At 38.6% G+C, this 21,065-nt stretch overlaps 1 protein-coding gene and 1 non-coding gene across 2 annotated transcripts; one reads left to right on the top strand and one right to left on the bottom strand.

The window, feature by feature from the left end:
- Positions 1-669: 669 nt before the first annotated feature.
- Positions 670-19,032, bottom strand: MOK (MOK protein kinase). Its single transcript, XM_059819863.1, is given in 17 exon segments — positions 670-794; positions 797-1,013; positions 1,015-1,038; positions 2,007-2,087; positions 2,089-2,119; positions 2,354-2,527; positions 2,953-3,054; positions 5,455-5,633; positions 6,561-6,609; positions 7,120-7,137; positions 7,139-7,166; positions 7,169-7,195; positions 10,927-10,997; positions 12,598-12,696; positions 14,581-14,658; positions 14,660-14,687; positions 19,026-19,032. Coding segments are annotated over 17 exon segments (1,338 nt in total).
- Positions 19,033-20,514: 1,482 nt separating this feature from the next.
- On the top strand, positions 20,515-20,588 carry TRNAI-AAU (transfer RNA isoleucine (anticodon AAU)). The gene has a single exon. It is a non-coding gene; the product is annotated as a tRNA-Ile (tRNA).
- Positions 20,589-21,065: the final 477 nt, after the last annotated feature.

The following is a 21,065-nucleotide window of genomic DNA, read 5'->3' as shown; positions in this document are numbered from 1 at the left end:
TCAAGATCAATGGCTTGAAGAAAACTATGACTAAATTTTATTTGCTTTTGAACCAGATAAAACATTGCTTTAGCTTTTAGCTAGATTATAGTTATATAAAAATATTCAGCAGTTACAGAAACTGCATCAAAATCAAGTATCTCATATGATCACATAATCTGCACATTCTCAGTAAAACTTGACGTTGAAGTTACTGAATACAGGAAGTGACTACTTTCCAGGATTGACTGAAAAATAAAAATTTTTTACATCTAAAAAATACACAAAATTTAGCTGTCATTTATAACATAATATGAAAACTTCTGTTTTGTAGATAACATTCCATTCCTAATTCTGAAGCTCAAAGTATCCTTTCATGTTCTTTTTAACCAACCTCCTCCTCCATCAGGTTCTAAAAGGAAAAAATACTTAGAAAGTTCAATTCAGAGTGCTCACTCAGCTCTGCCAGAACAATGCTTTAATTAAATATTGATACCCTTCAGGAACAGAATACCAAACTGGTAGGTAAGCAGCCCTTCATAACCTTGTGGGGTTTTCCTACCAATTGTCAGAGAAACGCAAAATAAGGCACTGCTGTTCTTGTCAGATCTCTAACAACAGAAGCATGATTGGCTCTCTCTCACTGCAAAGTCATGCTTTTCCTCGCACTCCAAATACTTCACAAGGTGGTCAGTAACCCCCTCCTCTTCGTTCTATAGCAGGTAAGTGGAAACGTTTCAGGGAAGACTTAAGTGCCTTCTGTTTCTCAGACTGTTGAGGAAACAACAGAAGTTTGAAATATGCTCTGTAAAACACATTTTGCTATTACACTTTAATGAGCAAGTTAGAGTCTATACCTCAATATTTCATCCAATAAAACTAACCGACTGTAACATAGGGGTTTCACCACTTCCCTTAGGTGCCCAGAAAACTGAATGCAATGTATGAGTAGGACAGGAAGTCAATTTGGCTACTCCAGAAAGATTTAATTTTGGTAAATCTCCATGAGGAGGTCCATGTTGTTCTTTCATTTTTCTCCTGGACTTTCCTAAGAGAATGCTTTTAAAATTAATAAACAAGATTTGATTTCTTTCTGAGAACATCTTAAGGAATACAATTAAAAGAGAAAAATCCAAATAATCACAAAAAAAATAACAGCCAAATACTACTTCAGCTAATTCTTTTTTAAAAATTACTACCTCACTTGATGTTTCTTGCTATTTTTCCTCAAGGAACTTCTTACAAAGCCCACATGGATGAACTCCGGAACTAAATCAGTGGAAAAAGTGGCTGCTTCTATGGAAGGAGAGTTCATGTTTTCAAGGTTAAATGCACAGCGGAAAATAATTTATAATATTTTTTGCTACCGTAATTTGCTTTTTTGAGAAAAACCGGTATATGAGGGTTTTTCACGTCGTACTAAGTTCTATCTGACCTTGCAGATATAGTGAACCCTTAACAGTGAGCTGAGTATTTTTCACATATCTTGAATATAAACAAAATTTTAGTTTGCCAAAATTTTTAATCATATTTTAATTTTTTGATTTCCAGTGCCAAATACAAGTTTAGGATTTTCCCAGATATCATCTAAATACAGGATAATTAAGTTGTAAAAAAAAAACAAAAATTTTTTTTCAAAATGTAGATTGAAGCCTGAAAAGGCAAAAACACACTTTCTGTCTCTGCTACAACTTCATCTGTACTACTTTTTAACTCAAAGGCAGCCAGCAAAAGAAGAGGATGAAGATATTTTAAAAAAACGTGGAACTGACCCTCTAAGTGATAGCAACTACTACAACCGTCTGCTGAAAGGATTATGTGGTATCACAGTGTCTAAATTCTAACTCATGATTTTCAGGGCTTACAGGGGGTGGAACTGCATCAGACTCAATAAAGATCAGTGTTTAGGCAGACTGAATAAAACCAAGTAATCAGCTTAAGTAAAACATTTGTTTCTAGCTAACAAGCTCAGTGTCACAAATTACTTTCTCTAAATGGGCTGACAATTCTTCCACTTAAATATTAACTTGTCTTTGACTTTCCTTTGAAATTTGCCACAAACGCAGAGGTACTTGCCCTGCTGTATTTCCTAGCAATCTTATTTTTTTTGTGCATGGCCAAAGCTTGTGTATCAGCTGCCCTAAAAAGTTTGGGGGGAAAAAGAAAAAAAGATAAAAACAACAGCTGTGCTTTAGGTGAAGTGTGGACTCAATGCAAAGAATTATGTTACCTGACTTATGTTAATTGTATTGCAAGCTAAGCACTAGCACTGTAAGTAAACCTCATTTCAGTCCACTTTAAATAATAAGCACACAGCGCTCCCCCCACTTTTTAATTTTAGTCTTCAAGACTGAAGTGATTTGAAGTCACTTGCCAGAGTTCTTGAAAATAAGGGTGCTGTAATGCTTGACGGGCAGCAATTCTCTCATCAGGATCATATTTTATCATTGCATACAGGAGAAAGAAGCCTTTAGGAGACAAATTGTGCACAAGAGGAGGTATTCCTTTTCCTTTTTTAAAGGGGAAATCAAAACTCGCAATGCTTGACCTGTGTTAAGCAAGTTGAGAACAAACAGTTATTCATCCATATTCAGAAAGAATTACAATTTACTGTAAAAAATTATTCTCATCTGATTTAGATAATTATTTATTTGGGACAAGCAAGTAATACTTGGGGAAAAAAAAAATGTTTTCTTTCCTAACAAGTTATGTCATTGGCCTTAAAGATACTATGGAAATAAAAGGCCAAATAAGATTGATGTAGGCTCAGATTTCCTCTGCTCTGCCTCCAAGGATCACGAATGCATGACTGTCTCCGGGTAGGGATAGAAGACACTGCCTTTTGGTCAGCAGCAGTAACAACAGTATTAGATTTCTGTGGTGGTTCCCTGAGCAGAAATTGCACACAGATATACTAGTTATATTGTGGATATTTAAACAGTGAGATTAAGAACTATGGGAGTGCATACTTACTGCTTGAACTTGTTGAGAGTTTTGTTAGCAGGAGTGCCTATAACGTCATGGATTTTTGAAATTTGGTCCAGCTCATTAGATCCAGGAAAGAGAGGCTGAAAACTACAAGTTAAGAGAAGGTATTAGCACTAAAAAAGACACAATTAAACTAGTTTAAGTGGCATAGCTGCCACTTCAGTTAAAAAAATTTCATTTACGAGGAAGATGATACATTTTAGAATTGCTCATTTATGGACAGTTTAATACCAACCAACAATTGAAGGATAACATGTGAGGAGCAGATTAATACAACTGCAAGTTTGGATGGAAAGAGTAGTTTGGGTAATTAAACAGAAACCTGTAGCTGCCCTCTCCTCACAGGTTTGGGGTAAAATATGTAAAGAGAACAGCCCTCCTGGTGAAAGGCAATGGATGTGGGATTGTGTTTTCTTCTAGTGAAGCGGCAGACCCCAGAAAACAATGTATTTTCCTCATTTTAAGTCAGCAGAGTCAAGCAGCCCCTCTTCTTGTGTATGCACATCGAAATACATATTTATAAGAAATATTCCATTCCTAACACACAGGTTCTTTACAAGCAACAATACTGGAAAGATGGTAATTTAAACTTCATTCCTGAGCTTGAGCCTCAGTTAATATGAAACTTCCAGAGTCCCTGAAACATTGTTATCAATAGAGCAATCTGACTTAACAAGTTAGGTCCACTAACATTTATTTCTTGCACATGTTGCCTTTTTCCATGCTAGCAGAGCATTTCCTTGTAATTTACACTTCAGTAGCACCACATGATTCTTGAAAGCAATACATTCAGCCTTCTTTGTAGGAGGAAACTTCTTTTAACTGTTTGCAAATTCAATCAAACAGCTGGCTGCACACTTCTCTGAATGTCTTTATAAAGCTTTGAGTAGAGGAAGGAGAGAAAAGAGATCTGATTTATGTTGTGCAGCTATATCAAGACAAGCAGTTGGGAGTAGCTTTTGTGTGAACTACAAAAATGTGCTGTCTCTAAATGTAAAACTATAACTTAGGAAAGAACAACCGTGCAATCCACAAAAAAATGTAATCCAAGAACCATGATTTGTAAGCAACAGAAAGAGGGAGACCAAGATTTGAAAGATAAGCATGGCTGAGTAAAAGACTAAAAATTCTTACACAATGTGCTGTAAAGCATAAAGGCTTATGCAAATGTTCAACAGCAAAAACTGCAAGATGCACTTAAAAAGAAACAAATCTGTCCATAACTTTCTTTAGCTTGGCAAGGCTGTATCTTTTTTTAATTTCATAATTTCCAAAAAACATCCCTCATTTCTCTCTGAACACATCTATCGGGTCTCTGAAAATGTGCAGCAGTTGCAAAGAGTGAAATTTATTACGTTAAGCTAAAATTATGAGGAAATATCTGTAAGGTTTTTTGCCCTAAGAAAACTTAAGTTTGCAGCATGTAATTTTCTTGCCAAACTTCAAAGACCACCTAATTCAAATTGAAATGGAAACACATGGCATTTTTAAAGCTTTTGGTCCCAATTTACTTTGCAAGAGAACTGCCACGTTTGGGATTTTTCTGTTAACAGTTTTCTGACCGAAGTAGAACTGTTTCTACAAGCTAGCAGGCAAAGCATAAGGGTTGTCATTTAATGTGATGGTGATGGCAGCAGCTGCACTTGCCATGTGGAGGAGGAGGAAAGAAGCAAAGCAAATGTTAACACTCCTGGTTGCATATCAGAGACAGCAGTGTGGGAGGAAAATAAAGAACTGCTGCTGTTGCTAGGGCATAAAGATACTGGAGAAATACTCATGGTGGTTATTTTTCCTTTTTTCTTGAAGACCAGTGACAAATTTTTTGAGTTATAGTTTCATCATCATCAAAAAGCTTAAAGGACTTTAATCTGGGTTTTCCTGAACTCTTCCTTCATCAGATACCGACTTCAAAATATTCCAGGACATAAGGTCCTGGCACAAGGGTCTTAAACACACTATATTATAAATCAAAGTGGTAAATCAGAGGGAGTGTCTTCTCTAATCTCCTCTGTTTTTGCAGAACAGTAAGTTAAAAAAAGAGGGAAAAATTTTACCATCAAGTGCATTAACAAAACAACATTGAGGATCGTTAGCAATGCTCATGACAGGAAATGGGCCATACTCTATTCAGAGATAAAGCAGAGAAAACACATTTTTACCAAACTCAAATATGAAGCCAATGGAAAAAAAACCCAAAAAACAAACCAACCAACTGCTCAAAAATGTTATTGTACTTGTAAATATTTGTTGGTACTATATTCTCTTGAACATCCCACTGCTTTATTACTAACCTGCCATAGGGTGAAGAGAGTGCCAGACAAGACAGGATTACTGCCTCATGAACCCTGCAGACTAATCACAGAGGAAGCTTCCACTAAACCATGGAAACAAAGATCATATTATCCATACCACGTGCTCCTTATTTGAGTTATTTACCTTTTATTTTCTTGATTAATAATAAGTAAGACCCTCCAGTGAACACTGTACCTTGTGATTTCATAGAAAACACAGCCAGCACTCCACATACTAATTTTGTAACTATAGTAGCCATTTGTAAGTAAGCGTTCAGGTGCTCTGTACCAGCGTGTAGAGATATATTCTCTATGTGGCTGCTTTAAATAGATACTCGTACAAGATCCAAAATCTCCTAACTTCAGGGTATTCTGCTGCAAAAAATAGAGTATTTTGACAAATTAGAAACACTGAAATATTCAAGCAAAGATTTTCCTTAAACGTGTGAAGTAGTCATCATAAAAGAAATTACAGATTACTTTAAGAATAAACTTTCAGAAATCCCAGGGGTAGTATTATAGCAGTAAAACTGCATTTAAATAGCAAGTAGCTCCAGGCTTGAAGATATCTGTGTCCCATAATATGTGCAAATACCATTCTGTACATCATTAAAAGAAAGAGCTAAGAGTTAATTGAAAAGCATATGGACTATTACTGAAGGGAAGACTCCTAAACAGGAGATCTAGATTAAGTTATTTTCTTAGAGTTCTTGTGTTTAGCAGTGATATAATAGATGGCTTTGGCTTCTTTTTGTAATGGCTTCTCCTGTACACTTCCAAGACTTAGAAGAAAAATTTATCTCCAGAAAATAAGACTTCATAAACTGAATTTTGAAATCCTTGCTTTTCAGACATTAGCAAAATCACATTCTGAAACTCTCAGGAGAATAGATTTCAATGAAGAAATCTTCTGTAAGCTAATACATTCTACTTTCTTTTGTATGAATAACTTCCACTGAACGTAAGAATTGAATTTAGAAAGAAGGGCTGCAGAACTGAACTCTATCACTTGTTTCTAGGTTAACACAGAAAGGAAATTATAAATTAATACAGCATAAAGAACAGGTTTTTAGATTGGAACATATGCAGGCTGTAATGCATCTGATTCATTTCAGGTTTTAGCCAATAACAAACGTGCTTGTTCATTCCTCTAGATCAGGAATATGGTATTAGAAGTAACGGTCTATATCTTTTTTAAAAACTGTACTTTTATTCATAAATAGGCATTACCTTCTCAGAGAAAAGAGAAAAATACTGATATACTTCACTTTCAGTTAAATATTGTCACATAAAATTAATTACCTTTATTAATATGTTTTCTGGTTTCACATCTCTGTGAAATATCCCATTTCTGTACCAATATAAACACACCAGAGAGAAGAGTTCAGTAAAAAGGTAAACATTATCAGTGCTTCCAGTTATTTGTAAAAACATACTTAAAGAAACTAACAATTTCTTCAAACTTATCAACAGCATAGTAAAAAAATTGGATTTTGCCACCATGGTGAGAGAGCAGCTACAGGTATGGGAATGGGGAAAGGGCAAGTCCGGGAAGGGGAGGCCAGGCTTTCTGCTTTTGCTCTCACCAGGATTACCAAAGGGTTGCAAGGGCCACCCCCCTCCCAGGGGGGCTTCCTGCAGCAGGTACTAGAGCTCCTTCGGGGTGCTGGCAGCAGCATGGGCTGCCTGCTTGCTGCCTTCCAGGGCTCTGCTATAGGCAAAGATGCATCTGGGCAATGGCCTTTTTCCTCCCTGCAGCACTCTGCTGCCCCAGACAATTGTATGTCTCTGCTTAGAGATGATCCTGAAATAAATGTATGACACATTTACTGTAAAGCTGTTGCTGAAACAGGTCTCTTACCTATGTATGTAATTGAGATTTGCATAACTGGTACATGTAGTTCTGAATTTTTTTTCAGGTAATGGCTTTCTCCTTCCTAGAATTAAATTTCAAGTTGTACAAGTCCTTTTTAGCAAAGAACAGAGTACAAAAAAATTACTCTTCAGCTTCCAATAGTGCATTGATGTTACCTTTTTCAATTATACTACTTCTGTCACTTATAGCTAGCTTTGAAATCCATTTTCCACTCAACTTTAGACATAATTTAGATTTCAGTATGCACCAGAATAGCTCAGCTAACAACTGTCAATTCAATAGTCTGGAATCCGCCTTAGCTTTTACTGCATGTTTTTCTTGCAGTATCTGTTTCCCCAGAACTGCAATATTTCACTTCTAAACATCTAATTTCCTCTCTAAACAAAGTAACCGTCCTTAAGGTTCAAGATTCATATCAGTCACCTCAAATTACTGCAATGCTTGAATGACTGTGATTCACATTTGACTTGCAAATTAAAGGTTAACCTATGTAGTGTAGCTTGCTATTCTGTAGTGTAGCTTGCTATTCCGTTGCACAATAATGACAGTTATAAAATTTATCTATTTTTCAGAGCCGTTCAGTAACTACTCAGCTTTTTTCTTTTAGAGGCTCCAAAGGCCTCTTAATCTTGCTTTAATGCCTTTATGTAATGCTGCAAAGTCATCAACGGAGGCAGAAATGATCACATTTTCAAAAAACAAAGCAGGTACTGATCTGCCCGATGACAGTAGTATGAGTAATTGGCTGGGGAGGAGGAGGGAGATTATCAGGACACTAACTCATTGAGGCTGCAAGTCCTAGCAGCCAGCGGGACTTGTGTTCCTAACTGATTACAGTACTCCTCCAATCAGCCACATAATCCACTGAGCAGGATTAGATAACAAAGCACTTGAAATGGAGTACCATTTACTTTGGGAATTGTACTATTATTACCCCAGTAAAGATAAATGGTGTTTCCAACATCAGGATTTTTGTTATTTATAGTAGAAAAGATTTTCTAAAATGCAGCTATTCAAACCAACTCAGATTGTTACTAGTATTTAAAAAAACAGGCCTTCATAAAAAGAAGTCATGCTCAATTGTTTTTTCACTACAGGTCACTAGTAAATCTGGAGCAGATGCTCTTCTACTTCCAGATTTATCATTAGAGAAACCTTAGTTGGAAGTAATGATGAAGCAAATCATAAGGCGGTGGCACTTGAGGCTGTTTTCGCTTGAGGCATCTTCCCCACCTCTCTCTGAGCCTTATTTTTTTTTGCTTTAAATGACCAAACTGTTCTTGATTAAACAAAAGGCAAGACTGTTTTACAGTTATTAAATGACTTGTGATACCACTATAAATTAATAGCGAGAGTATTATGACTTTGTGTAAAGACAAATAGCCTTGTCTTGATGGAAATAACACGAATCTGTTGGTTTATTAAGGAAAAAAATGAAAGGATCAACTTTCTACATTAGTAGCATTACAATGATCTGTTCTCCTTACAGAAGTGTCTCCATATATCTTGTGAAATTATAAATGAATTTTCAGTCAACCCCTGCTTCAAGTTCTTCTTCATTACAAAATTTCGTACAAACCATGCTTGCCTCTAAATTTTTCTAACTTAAAGCTTTTTGAAGTTGTTCTGCACCTATATTAAACTTAATTTTGCAATATTCAGAGTAGTCAGAAAATTATAAGCATTCACATTACTATACGCTGTAGAAATTTACAAAAGACTAGAAATAATCTGAAATGTAATTACTTTTGAGCACTCTGAAAACTGTTTTGTGACAGAGCATTGCTAATGAACACAATTTAATTGTTCTACAAATTAGTAATGCACTCCTCCAAATCACAATGCTGAAAATTCAAAAGGAGCTCCTTCTACTTGCCATTGTTATCTAAATAATCTCAGTGAGTAAGTGTTCTGGCTCAGAACGAAGATTAATTTTCCAATTTAATTGCATACTCAGAATTTTTGCGATATTTATTGTTTGAAATGACTGCCACATGTTAAATTTCTTGACTTTGCAATAAGCCACAAGTAGAGTAGTTTGGGGGAGAATACAAATAAAAAACTATTTCTGCCGCATAGGAAACTGTGGTATTGACATGTCTACTTTGAAACTCCAGAATTAATTTCTGAAAAATGCAAAACACTTGACACAAATTAAATACTTTAATACTTCAAAATATCAAAATCCTTTTTTTTATTTATTATAATCTCCATAGAAATCTGTTGTTCATTTTCCCATTTTATTCTATGATTTGACAAGCTCCACCGCATGTGCCACCACCTTGTACAGGCGAAAAAAAGACACTGTATCAAGGGAAACACAGTCCAGACACAAAATCCAGACCATAAAGAAGAACCAGCAATTTATAGAAGTTCAGGTAGACCCACATTAACGTTTAGATAACCCCTAACTGCAGCATTTCAGATTACAACTGAACACAGACCTCACTTTCAACTAATTCACCATGCTGTAAAAAGGAGTTTTTTAAAACTAAGTGGCAGAAAAACAATCTTCTTATGGAAAACTTGAATCTGATAACAACTGTATTTTAAAATAAAAAACCATAGCAGAACATACTGAAACTATTAGACTAATTTCCAACTGTTTGCAATGCTTATTATAGCAGGCTTGCTCACACGAAAAGAATGAGAGAAACAGTGAGAAATGTAACCAAATACTTTGAAGTAAAAAAAGGCAGTTAAAGAACAAACCTACACATTCTGATTTTTCATAACTGAAGTACAGTATCTTTCCTGGAAGGAGAAGATGCAGGATTGTTTTTAATGCACTGGACTAACTTACTATCCAATGAGGACTCCTTCCTATATGCTATTACTCTGACTTTACAACTTAACAAATTTATCCTGGAAAAATAAAATTTCGTCTTAAGAACAGCAAATATTGATGTCTGCTTCAGTGATCAGCAAACAACTGTATTTTAACCTCAAATTCTTATCTAGGTCAGGAACAGGGTTACTCCTTTTGTTAGAGACCTGAATACTCAGTGTCACTAATGTAATGTTTGGGAGCAAGTCTTTCATCTATTCTATTACACTGAATGACAGCTCTATGCTCAGTTATTTAAATGAATCTCCCAGCTGTTAAGACATTACAAATTTTTAATTATTCAGAAAAAAATCCTCTTTTAATATTGAATTATAAGTAAGTGTCCCTTCATTTGCTGTATCCAACTCCTTTGCTGTCTATGAGGTCTGGTTTAAAATCAGCTTTTGTTGTAAACCTTTTTGTAGGAAGTCTCCTTAAGCTTTATGGTCTCCCATTTGCTTTGAGAAACAGCTCCAGAATTTTTAAATATAGGAGGTTTCAGGGAACAATGTTATTTTATGGAGAAAACTTGGTAAAAGGCATTTTTACTAGATATAAAAAATGAAAGTCATTATTCATATAGCTTTTGAAACAAATGGGAATAATTTTCTTGTTATATCATTACAGTCCTGACCTAATAAAGAACCTATTTAAGTTGTACTTTTTGTTACATAAAGCAATTATTTTGTGTTTTGCAGTCAAGATTGTTTCCCTGTTTTCACGAAAAGTTTGACTGTAGAAATAGATGGCCGTTGACGTGACTCATTAGAAACCTGCATGCATCCATGCCTTAAACAAGTGGGTATATTGCACTGGAAAGAAATAAAGAGTAAAGCAGTATGGCACAAATTTCCCTGTGAATTTTATAATATGTAACGGTGAACAACCAAGTGAAAAATAATTAATTCCACTTTTGTGATCTATACAAGAAGGGTTTGTGTGTTTCTTAAGCATATGCTACGTACCTTTTATCAGCTCATAAATATTCATGTCCGTAAGTTCACCTGTCAGTGAAAAGGAGCCAGCTTTTTTATCACTGAAGAAACAAATAAGGAGACTTTAAGTTACAAATGTTGATTTGTACACAGCGTAGAAGAAAGTGCTTATTTAACCAGTATTTAAATGAACATTTTCATTTTTAACTGATAATTTCTCATAGAAGTTTTTCAGCTTAGGGTCTGAAGTATCATAGTTTTAGTTTATACTATCCAAAGTGTCCAGTGCAAAAGTTAACTGATTTACTCCGTGAAGTTATTTGCAGGCATGTTTTCTGGGCATATCACACTGTTCAGTATCAAGAAATTTCCAGTAAATTAAATGATACAATCTTACAATAAAAGATAGGAAAGCCATTATGCCATATATATGAAAATACTTTCTAGTTAGGTCACCAGTAATGTTCTGTTGCATGGAAATGAGTATCTGACTGGAATCTGCGTTCTGCTGACAACGGCAGTTTTAAGTATTATCACGATATGATAATACATCTGACACTTTGTTTTCCATTTCACTGCCCTGCAAAGGCAGGTGTCTTTAGGTCTTCAGTCTTTCTTACACAATAATTGCATTAAAGTACACCCCCTCTGCAATGTTCCATTAACCCAGACAGCAAAAGGTTGAGGGTACAATCCGCAAATCAGCTTGCAGACAGACTGTGAAAGCTGGCTAGGCGAGCTGGCTGGCCATCTGGGTTACACTTCGTTAACAACACAGCGGCTGAAGCTGAGAATTCCAGAAAGCTGAGCTGCTGACACCATTACCGGCTTTCCATGTATTTGTAGAAAACAGGCCTGTCAATAACAGTATAGTATCAGAGCCTTGGGCAGAGGAATAAGACAGCCTGAAGAGCAAGAAAAAAATATTTTAGAACAGTCAACAAGTTTTGTGTCAAGTATTTGAATAATGAAGTATAGGTCTGCTGTTGCATAGTGATGAAGTGTAATGCACAGTAATGGAGTAAATGCTGTCATAAAACCTGATCTGTTTGTGAGAGAGAATATGTCCCCAGAAGACACTTAAATGCCTAATGAGGCTAAGGAACACCAACTTCATCACTGTCTGATCTCTTTCCAAATTCATAGCTCAGCTGCTGCCTAATTCAGAGATCTAAACGTCTATTATTTGCAAAGCAGTGTCTGTAAAGTTGCCTATGAAATGATATTGCCAAACAGTTTGCTTGGATCCCTAGTTCAAATTGACAAGTCAGACCAAGATCCTTGAAGTACCAGAGCCTGTTCCAGCAGATAAACTCTAAGTGTGCCTAACCAAAATACTCTCTGTGGTAGATGATGTTGTGCAGTTAAAGCACTGATTGCATATGGGACATGGGTTGAAATCACCAGCAAGTATTATGTATTATGATACAAAGTTTAGCTATGCTTAAAATATATCTAGTCTGTAATTTAACACTGATGTTGAAATATTTTTAGTCTGCTGCAAAAGAGCCAGAGAAAGTGAGAGCTACATCAGATTTTCTTAACAAAAAAGGCATGAAGACTTCAGAATTTGTCAAATTTGTTGTTTTTTAGTTTCTGTTGGAATAAAAAGCTGGTTAAGTGCCTACAGGTTGCCTCTAGACCCAAAAGTTACTGGGTATCATTCAAATAAAGGAATAAGGAAGAAAGAAATGAATGCACCATACTTAAAAAACAACTTCATGTAATGTAAGGATATTAGGATGCGGACTTAGCCTCCCTAGTGCCTATATTTCTCTCGGAGTATGCACTTGTTCTGTGCTAAAGTTGAATTAAAAATAAAAGAGGAAGACTGACTTGCAGTCAGGGACTGGGTTGTAATTGTCTGTCTTCCCTGCCATGAGACTGTCAGAACCTACTCCACTTTAGTCTGTAATTGAACTTTCAAATGCAGGACCTGATAAATTGTCGCCTGCTTTGTTTCTTTATAGAGCAAATCAGTAATCAGAAGAATGGCTTTATTCTTTCTTGCAGTCTGGAGTAGCTGGACTTACTTACCCAGACAAGGTAAGTAGTAATGTATTGTGCTCCAGACACTAGTTACCATGCCAAGGAGCTATCTGGGAGAAATTTTGTGTTGTGTAATAGTATGTATGATACTGTTTATTCTGCGCTGGTGTAGCATACATTCCAACTACTGCTCAGCATGATGCTGAAAGTGACAATCTAGCCCTGCCAAATTTAACATTTAAAATTAAGTTTTGATGGTAACCTCTTCCATGAAAAATAGACACTATTCAACTGTTGTTTAATTATTATGTTGCCCTCCTAGATGTTAATAAACAACAAAACTACATGCTACAGCAAGTCTGGGGAGGAAGCAGGAAACAAATGGCTTTGCACACTATTTAATGGATCAGAACAGGACACATACGCCTTTTTCACAGTCTGACTTAAAGCTAAACACCAAACCAATATTTTCCAATTTGAAACTAGAAAAATTCCTTGTACAGGCAGGTTCTGTTTAAAACACTGTTATCTGTTGCTAAAAGAATTCATTTCATCAAAAGAATGTCAGTCAATTTATTAAAGGGGTAAAGGCCTAAAAGATGTTTTAGACATGCCACATGAAAAGAGTCTGCTTGTCATGCCCTATCGTTATGCCCTACCACTGAATTGTATACAGTCTGCCCTTGATGTAGCTAAGCAGTTAGTGTAAATACTCTTTTGATCATAAATTGTACAATTTGGTCAGTTGTAGGTAAAGTATAAATAGGCCAACAGTTCTCTAACACCACAATAGAGAATCAAATGGACTAACAGTTCTCTTAACAACACAATAGAGAATCAGAAGCCATATTACTTGAAGATATTTGAGTTCTCTTCTTTTTTTTAATTTAAGAGTAATTTTTTCAGAGTTCCGCTTTTCCTTAGTCTTTGAAGCTCTGAGTTACATTGTGAAATCTCACCTAAGAGCAAAATGTCCCATTTTACTTCTTACATACAAATGTGTCACTCGCACTGATTTCTCTAGGAAATTAATATATTTAACTGAGAATACAAAGTCAGTGACCCAGAAGGTATTGTTTGGTGCTTATATATTTGGAGGAGAATGTCAAGTCTATGTCTACTTCCACACAGCCCTCTCCTCTATTTTCCTAACTGATAAAAAGCACCTATGTTGTGACCAAATAGCATCTTGCTGATGGATGTAATTAAATATAAATGCAAATATGAAGTAGAACTAATGCTATACATGGACTAAGGACAAATACAGTGTTTTTAACCTGCATTAAAACAGTATTTAGAGTAAGACTGAAAAAAAGTATTGTCCAGGGGGAGGACTGACACATTTCCTCCTCCTTTTATTATTTACAGCAAAAAGAAAAACAGCGCAAGTATATTCAGTGCATTTGGAAAAGTACGAATCAACTATTTAGTCCTCATTCTTCTCGTTTCACCCTCAACCCAGTGGCCAGGCAGTATTTAGAACAGTGGATGACATCAGTTAGAGTACTCAAGGAAATAACCCCAATGCCAAATGGGAAGGCGCCCTGCATAATTAGCAGCAGAGTTCCCTTTCTGTACTATGTGCAAACCTATTTAATACATGTGTATTCAAAAAACTTCACTTACTCTTAATTTCACATTTCCCCACCAAATTTAAATAAGATTTTCTGTAGTACTATGATTAATTATGCACACCTTTCGAAATGTTGCTTCGTGTGTTTACATGCATAGTACCTTCCATCCCTAACACTCAGTGTCTTCAGAACATCAGAACTCTCCTGTCTTACCAACTGGTTTATATTCTAAAAACAAAATTATACTCTTTCAGTATGTTTAAAATAGAAATTGTTATGAAGACTGCATATTAATCCATTTGTTCAATCCTAATGGAAATTTTAAAAATAAAATTTTAATATTTTTTTTTGTTAACATAAATGAGTAACAGCAAATAAAATTTTGCTGCCCATATTACAGAAATCTGTATTCCTGAAAGGAAAATACAGTAATTCAATCTTAGACAATGAACTACTACCTCCTTGCTCAGAGACCTGATGCCTCTGCACACAGCACTTCATACCTTTTTGCTGCTGCAGCACGTTAGCAATTCATACCTGAATTTATTCTTTGCTTCTTTCACACCCCCCCCCCCTTTTTTTAAATTGTACAGGAAACATAAAATTAACTTGAAAAGCAAGTGCATCTTGTCATTGGTCCAACATGAGTTTTTTGGTGGTTTTGGTCGTTTTTTTTTTTTGTTTTGGGATGGGTTTTTTGTTTGGTTTTGCCTTTTTTTTTTTTTTTTACGCAAAGCTGTTGCTGATTTTAAAGCTTTATTCCTATATTAAATTCAGATATGAGCTTTGCACTAGGCAAAAAATAATGCTTGGCTTTAATAATGAAGTGCACCAAACAAAAGGATGTGAAAATCAGTCAATTCGAGTTCTGCAGAATTTTAAGAGATGAAGCAGACAACATAAGGGTTATGAAGAAAGCTTTATTTATATTAATTTCTGAGTCTTTTCCTAATTTCCTTCAGAATTGATGTTTCTTTTCTTTCCTCCCCTCCTTTATTCTCCTTCAGCTTTGTGATTAACTGTTCCTTACCAATCCCATTGCCTGGTTCCTTTCACCCACTTTGTCCTCCTGTTTCCCTTTATTTTTAGCACCTACAGATTCTATCCTTGAAAATTCTTCCAGTAATTTCATCTGAGCAAAAACCCATTCTGGTTAGCTTTATACTGCTGTTGCTTTTGACAGAGTATTATTATTTAAGAAAGATCTAAACCCAGTCATTTTGAGGGAGGCAGAGCAAGAAACCTCTTTTATCATATTCAATCCTTTATGGGAGTCAGAATAACCGTAGGAGTCTTAAGCTATGTCAATAGCAGTAAATTCAATGAAGTGTAGTTGTCTGTATTAGTTACTGTGACAACAGTCCCTGGCATGGATTTGGGCTGTGACAACCACCACCAACCTCCTAGGCACCTTCCCAGCCTGATGCGAGGACTCCTTCTAAGGTCATTCCTCAAGCAGTTCTGTCCTACTGCCTTGTTTTGGAAGGTAAGAGAATTTACTAGCACAGATATGGGCCATTTCATGCCAGTTGCTCTTCGTGTCCAAGAAGATTTCCAGATATGTTTAATTTACAAGTATAAATACAGCCTCAGAGTGGAGAAAGCCTGCCAAGAAATTTTACGGAGGGAAAAGTTACTTAGGCAGGGACATTCTAATGCTGTCTTCCAACCAGCAATCAATTTGTGTTGTCTTCATCTCTTTTCTCCTCCCCCATTTTCACGCTTACTCCCATTAAAAAAATTACTCCTTTCCTTGCGATCCAAATGCCTGTATTTTAACTAGTAGAAACCTTCCCCTTGCAAATCCCTCTTTTTCCAATATAGTAGCAGCACTTCTGTGAGAATTGTCAGTTGCTCTTCTCATTTTTATCACCTGCTGCTTAGGTTTTCTGATCATTATCCATCATGCTGGATCATAAACTAAATAATTAGTCCATTTAAATTTGAAAAATAGGAAAAAGCAGAGTAATTTAAAATCAATGACACCGTCTAATGCACTCTATACAGACAGCTTACATAGAGAACTATTTTAAAAGCAGAAACAGAATTTGAAAATCATTATTGGTAAAGGAGGCAATCCCTAAGAAAGACTCCAGAATAGGGAAGAGACCATCAGACTGTTTAATTCCTGTGGCTGTTATCTGATAACTGGTCAATTAGTGCTTTAAGCAAGGTGATCCCTAGCCTTCGGTGTTCACTAAGAAACGTGACTGAGCAAGTGACATGCTTTGTCAGCAAAAAGATCACACTTTCCCATATTTTTCTTTTCTCAAAATGCAAGTAATTGATTCTCTGGCATAAAAAAAAAAATTCAGATCATATGATCTGAAAATAAGATATGAATATCTATGGTATACCAGCCATAGCTGTTAATGAAGTGAAGTACTAAGGCAGAGAAACACAGGGAAATCATTATTGTACAAATTTATTGACAATATGTTTAGATATATAAAGAAGACAGATAGTATATGTTTATATAATTTGTGTTTGTTTATATTTTCTTCTAGACATGTAATTTTCTGCTACAAGAGAAGTCCAGATGGCAGTGGAGGGCTCAAAATAATTTGATTTTTTTTTATTTTATTTTAAACTGAGGAGTTCTAATAGTGTAAGAAGAGTTAATTCTTTATACACTTTAAAACATTCTTACAGCACTAAAGATGTTTTTCATGTAAGCATGTAAGGTTTGTTATTTTAGTTTTTTACATTAGTATGCTATACATACAAAATACAAAACTCACACATAACAAACAACTGAGGCTTTAACCTGGCGCTTGAGAGAGCCATTCAGTGAAAAGAATGACAGCAAAGACGCGACTAATTTCAATTGATTGAATAACGTGCAGAATCAGGAATGAAAATGGCATTATTTGAAATGTCTCTTTGATGCATAGAATCAAATGTGTAAACTCTCAACAAAACAGATCACTGAAGATGAGAGAGCTTTTCTCCTAGGGAGAAGGTGAGAACGATCATGTGACAAGTTAGTTACCGTCTAATGAGAAGCTGAAAGGAACTCAGACATTGTAAGAATAATAAACATAAAAGTTGATACAGAATAAGAAGAAATAAAATTTAGACTTCAAATGTATTAAAAATTTAATACAAATTTTGAATTTGTGTCCAGAAGCCAAGATTTCTGGAGATTCTTAAAAATCCACTTCAGCACCACATAACTGATCCTTCAAAAGTGAGCAGGTGGCAAAAAAACCCTAGCAAAACAACGGACTTCAAACACACACACACCGAAGAGAACAGTCAGGTCAAAGCATGTCAATTTTAAGCTATGAAACTTACTACAGCTACAAAACAAAACAAATTACCAGTTAGTTTACTTGAATTTGAGGTACTAAAAGATGAAGAATGACAGAAATGTTTAAAATTTTATCAGCATTTTAAGACTGAAAGCTTTGAGGATGAAATTAAATAAACAGTGTTTTAATTACACTTGCATATAACATTAAAGAATAAAGAAGACCTAATCACTGGTTAACAATTATTTTCACGGCATCTATAACAAGCTAGATATTACCTAACCTCTTCCTTCCCTCCCCTCTGTTTCACCACACACAGATGTTCAGGGTTAGAATGGTTAGCGGAAAGGCAGATAAAGGTTAGGAAGAATAAGTTGTAGCAATCTGAACTAGTCTAACAGCAAAAAAGTGGCCATGAGAATGGCAGAGGGGTAATCATTCAACAGAAGGACGGTTTAATGTGCAAGAGGTTACAGGACCCAGGAAATTAAGAACAATGTAAATTAAAATGATGGGCAAGTGATGGAATTCAAAGACTACACCCGTATTACTGTAACTAGAGAGCACAGAAAATCAATCATCACTTGAAATTAAAGAATCCAATGCACAATGATAGAAAAGATAGCATTACAATAGTCAAAACAGGATACTATAAAAACCTAAAGCAGATATTTTGTTGCGAAGATGCTGATATGCTGAGGAAGAAAAAGCCATGACATTTAAATATGACATTGATGTATGTGGGAAAAGAGAAATAACCGAAAAAATGAAGAAAGCAACAAGAAGTTCAGCTTCAGCCACAGTCACAAGGCCATGGCACATAGTTATTGCATTCAGAAGCATGCTGAATATGTAGGATGTGAGATGGGATGATTTGAAGAAGGACGCTAAGTAATGGAAGGAAAGACTTGCAGAACAAAGAATGAGAAAACTTAGCAATTTATGAGAAAGTACTTAGAGAAAACAGAAGACAGACAGGCTACTGCTTCACAGGAGTGGGAGAAAGATTTATTAGCACCCTGCTGGAGGAGGACTGGCATGCAGAGAGAGACCAGCGTTTACATGTGCGGTCTAGGTAGGGAGATCTAGGAGCTGGTAGCGGGCTGCAGTGACGGCGGTTACCAGGGACTACAAAAGCACCTAAGACCACCTCACCCCGGGTGCTCCCCGCGCGGCCCGGTCCCCTCAGGCCAGGGTCGCCGGTGACGGCCGGCCTCCTCAGAGGCGTCCGGGCCCACTCCACCCCTAAGGGCCCTCTGCCCGCGGCCTCCACACCGAGCAGGGCCCGCTGCTTTCCCCCGCACCCCCTTACTGTTCATCCTGCGCTCGCCTGCAGGTCTCGGGGTGAGCGAGAGAGCGGCCGGGCCCCCTCCCGACCGGCGACCAACTCCCGGCCCAGCCCTCAGCGCGCCATGTTGTATTCCCGTCACCCTGGCAACCGCGCAGGCCCCGGCCCCGCCCCCGCGGCGTCCCGTCCCGTTCCCCTGCACCACGACACGCCGGGGCACGCAGGCGCAGTGCAGCCTCCCGGCCGGAGGGAAGGAAGGTGCGCACGCGCAGTGGGCACCGCGTTAATTGCCCCGCCTCTGCTCACTGAGAGCACTGCGCATGCTCTGGTGGGGGAGCGGCGCAGCGGGCGGGCCGCCGTTTCCGTTAGCAGGGGGGGCCTTTGCGCGGTGCCGCTGGCTGAGGCGAGGCGAGGCGAGGCGCGGCGCGGGGTGGGCGGGTGTCGGCGGCGGGTGTCCCTTTCGGCCACGGAGCGTGTGGCGGCCTAGCGCGTGCGCCCTGCCGCCGCCACGGCGCTTCGTACCTCCGCGTGTTTGTGTGGACCGATTCTTCTCGGCGCGCTCCGCGGGCCTGTCGTTCCTGGGGCGGTGGCGTTGAGCCTTCCATTGGTAAGGGGTTGGCGTGGGCAGCCCTCGGTCCGAGTCGATGAGCGCTCCATAAAACCAGCGGTGGCCCTGTCTCGTGTCACTCAGTTGGACACAGGCGGCCGGTGCCGGCGCTCGGTCCCGGCAGCGCTCCGGCGAGCTCAAGTTTATCTTTGGTGATCTCCTGGTCCCTCGTGGTTCCCATGTGCCACTGCAGGTGTGAGTCATGCGGGCTTGGCTTCTGGCTTGGTTAGGCGAGTGCAGTGCGTGTCCCCAGTTCCCAGCGTGCACGAGGAGTAAATGGAGAGATGAGGATCTGGACGGCAGCCCCGCGCCCTGTTAACCCTGTTCTCCTCACCGAGCTGTAGGGAGCTGGACTCGGAAAAACTGCATTTTGGAGAGGTGTCCCCACCGCCCCCTTCATGGTGTTTACCTTTTGGTAAATGGGTATGATGTGTTCTAACAGGCTTCAAAGCTGAGAGGAAAAGGTGTCTTTTAAATGCTGCATATGTAGTAAAAAGCAAAATACGAGGAAAAGATGAATCATTTGTTCATGCAAGCTTAAGATCCTAACAGTGCATTAAACAGCCAGAAGAGTAAATGCTTTAAAAGCCCCAAATAAATGTTTTGATTAATTAAATGAAACTGGAATAATATCCTAGAGAACCTGGGGGAGGTATTAACCTATTGACTGAGGTGAAGTCGCCCCATGAACGTGTCCTGTGGTTGTTACCTCCCAGGAGCTGCAGCTCTATAGGCGAGGCCGAGTGCTTTCTGGTTGAGCTGATCAGTTAACCGTGTGTTCCCATCTGCGCGGGCCCGGCTCCGGCGCTCCCGGGGGACGAAGAAGACCCCCCGCTCCAGCCGGGATGGGGGCGGTAGGGCCGGCGTGGCATTATCCACCCCCAGAGGGCAGCGTCATTATCGGCTGGCCGGTTAGCTCAGTTGGTTAGAGCGTGGTGCTAATAACGCCAAGGTCGCGGGTTCGATCCCCGTACGGGCCAGACAGAGCCTGTTTTTTTCTCCTCCAGCGACTGCCTTTCCTTCCGCCGCACCCATTTCTGCCGCGACGCGCACGTGTCCCTGCACAAGGACACAGCCGCGGGGCGCTCAGCGCTGGGGGGAGGGGGTGCTCACCCAGCGCCGCTGCAGCACTGACCGCGCTCCGTGCGGCTGATGGGGCCCGGGCCGACGCCGGCAGAGCGTGGGTTCCCGTCTGCGAGGGCGGCTGCCACGCCGGCCGGCCTGCAGCCTGCTCGGGGCACGCCCTCAGGCGCGTTTTCTTCCCTGAGAATTTCACTCCACGCGTGATGCTCGCTCGCTCGCTGCTTACTTATTGTTCTTACTCCCCGTGGGGGTACAAAACTCTACCGAGCGAGTGACGATTCGCGAAGTGCATACTTTGTTTTCAGAAAGGGAAGCCGAACTCGCGTTAACTCCCTCCAGCCGGTTTATATCACTCGTGGGTCCCACCTCCAACC

This window comes from Gavia stellata, chromosome 7 (assembly GCF_030936135.1).
Source record: "Gavia stellata isolate bGavSte3 chromosome 7, bGavSte3.hap2, whole genome shotgun sequence".
Taxonomy (NCBI): Eukaryota; Metazoa; Chordata; class Aves; order Gaviiformes; family Gaviidae; genus Gavia; species Gavia stellata.
The sequence above is the reverse complement of the archived record's forward strand: the minus strand, read 5'-3'. Positions and strand labels throughout refer to the sequence as shown.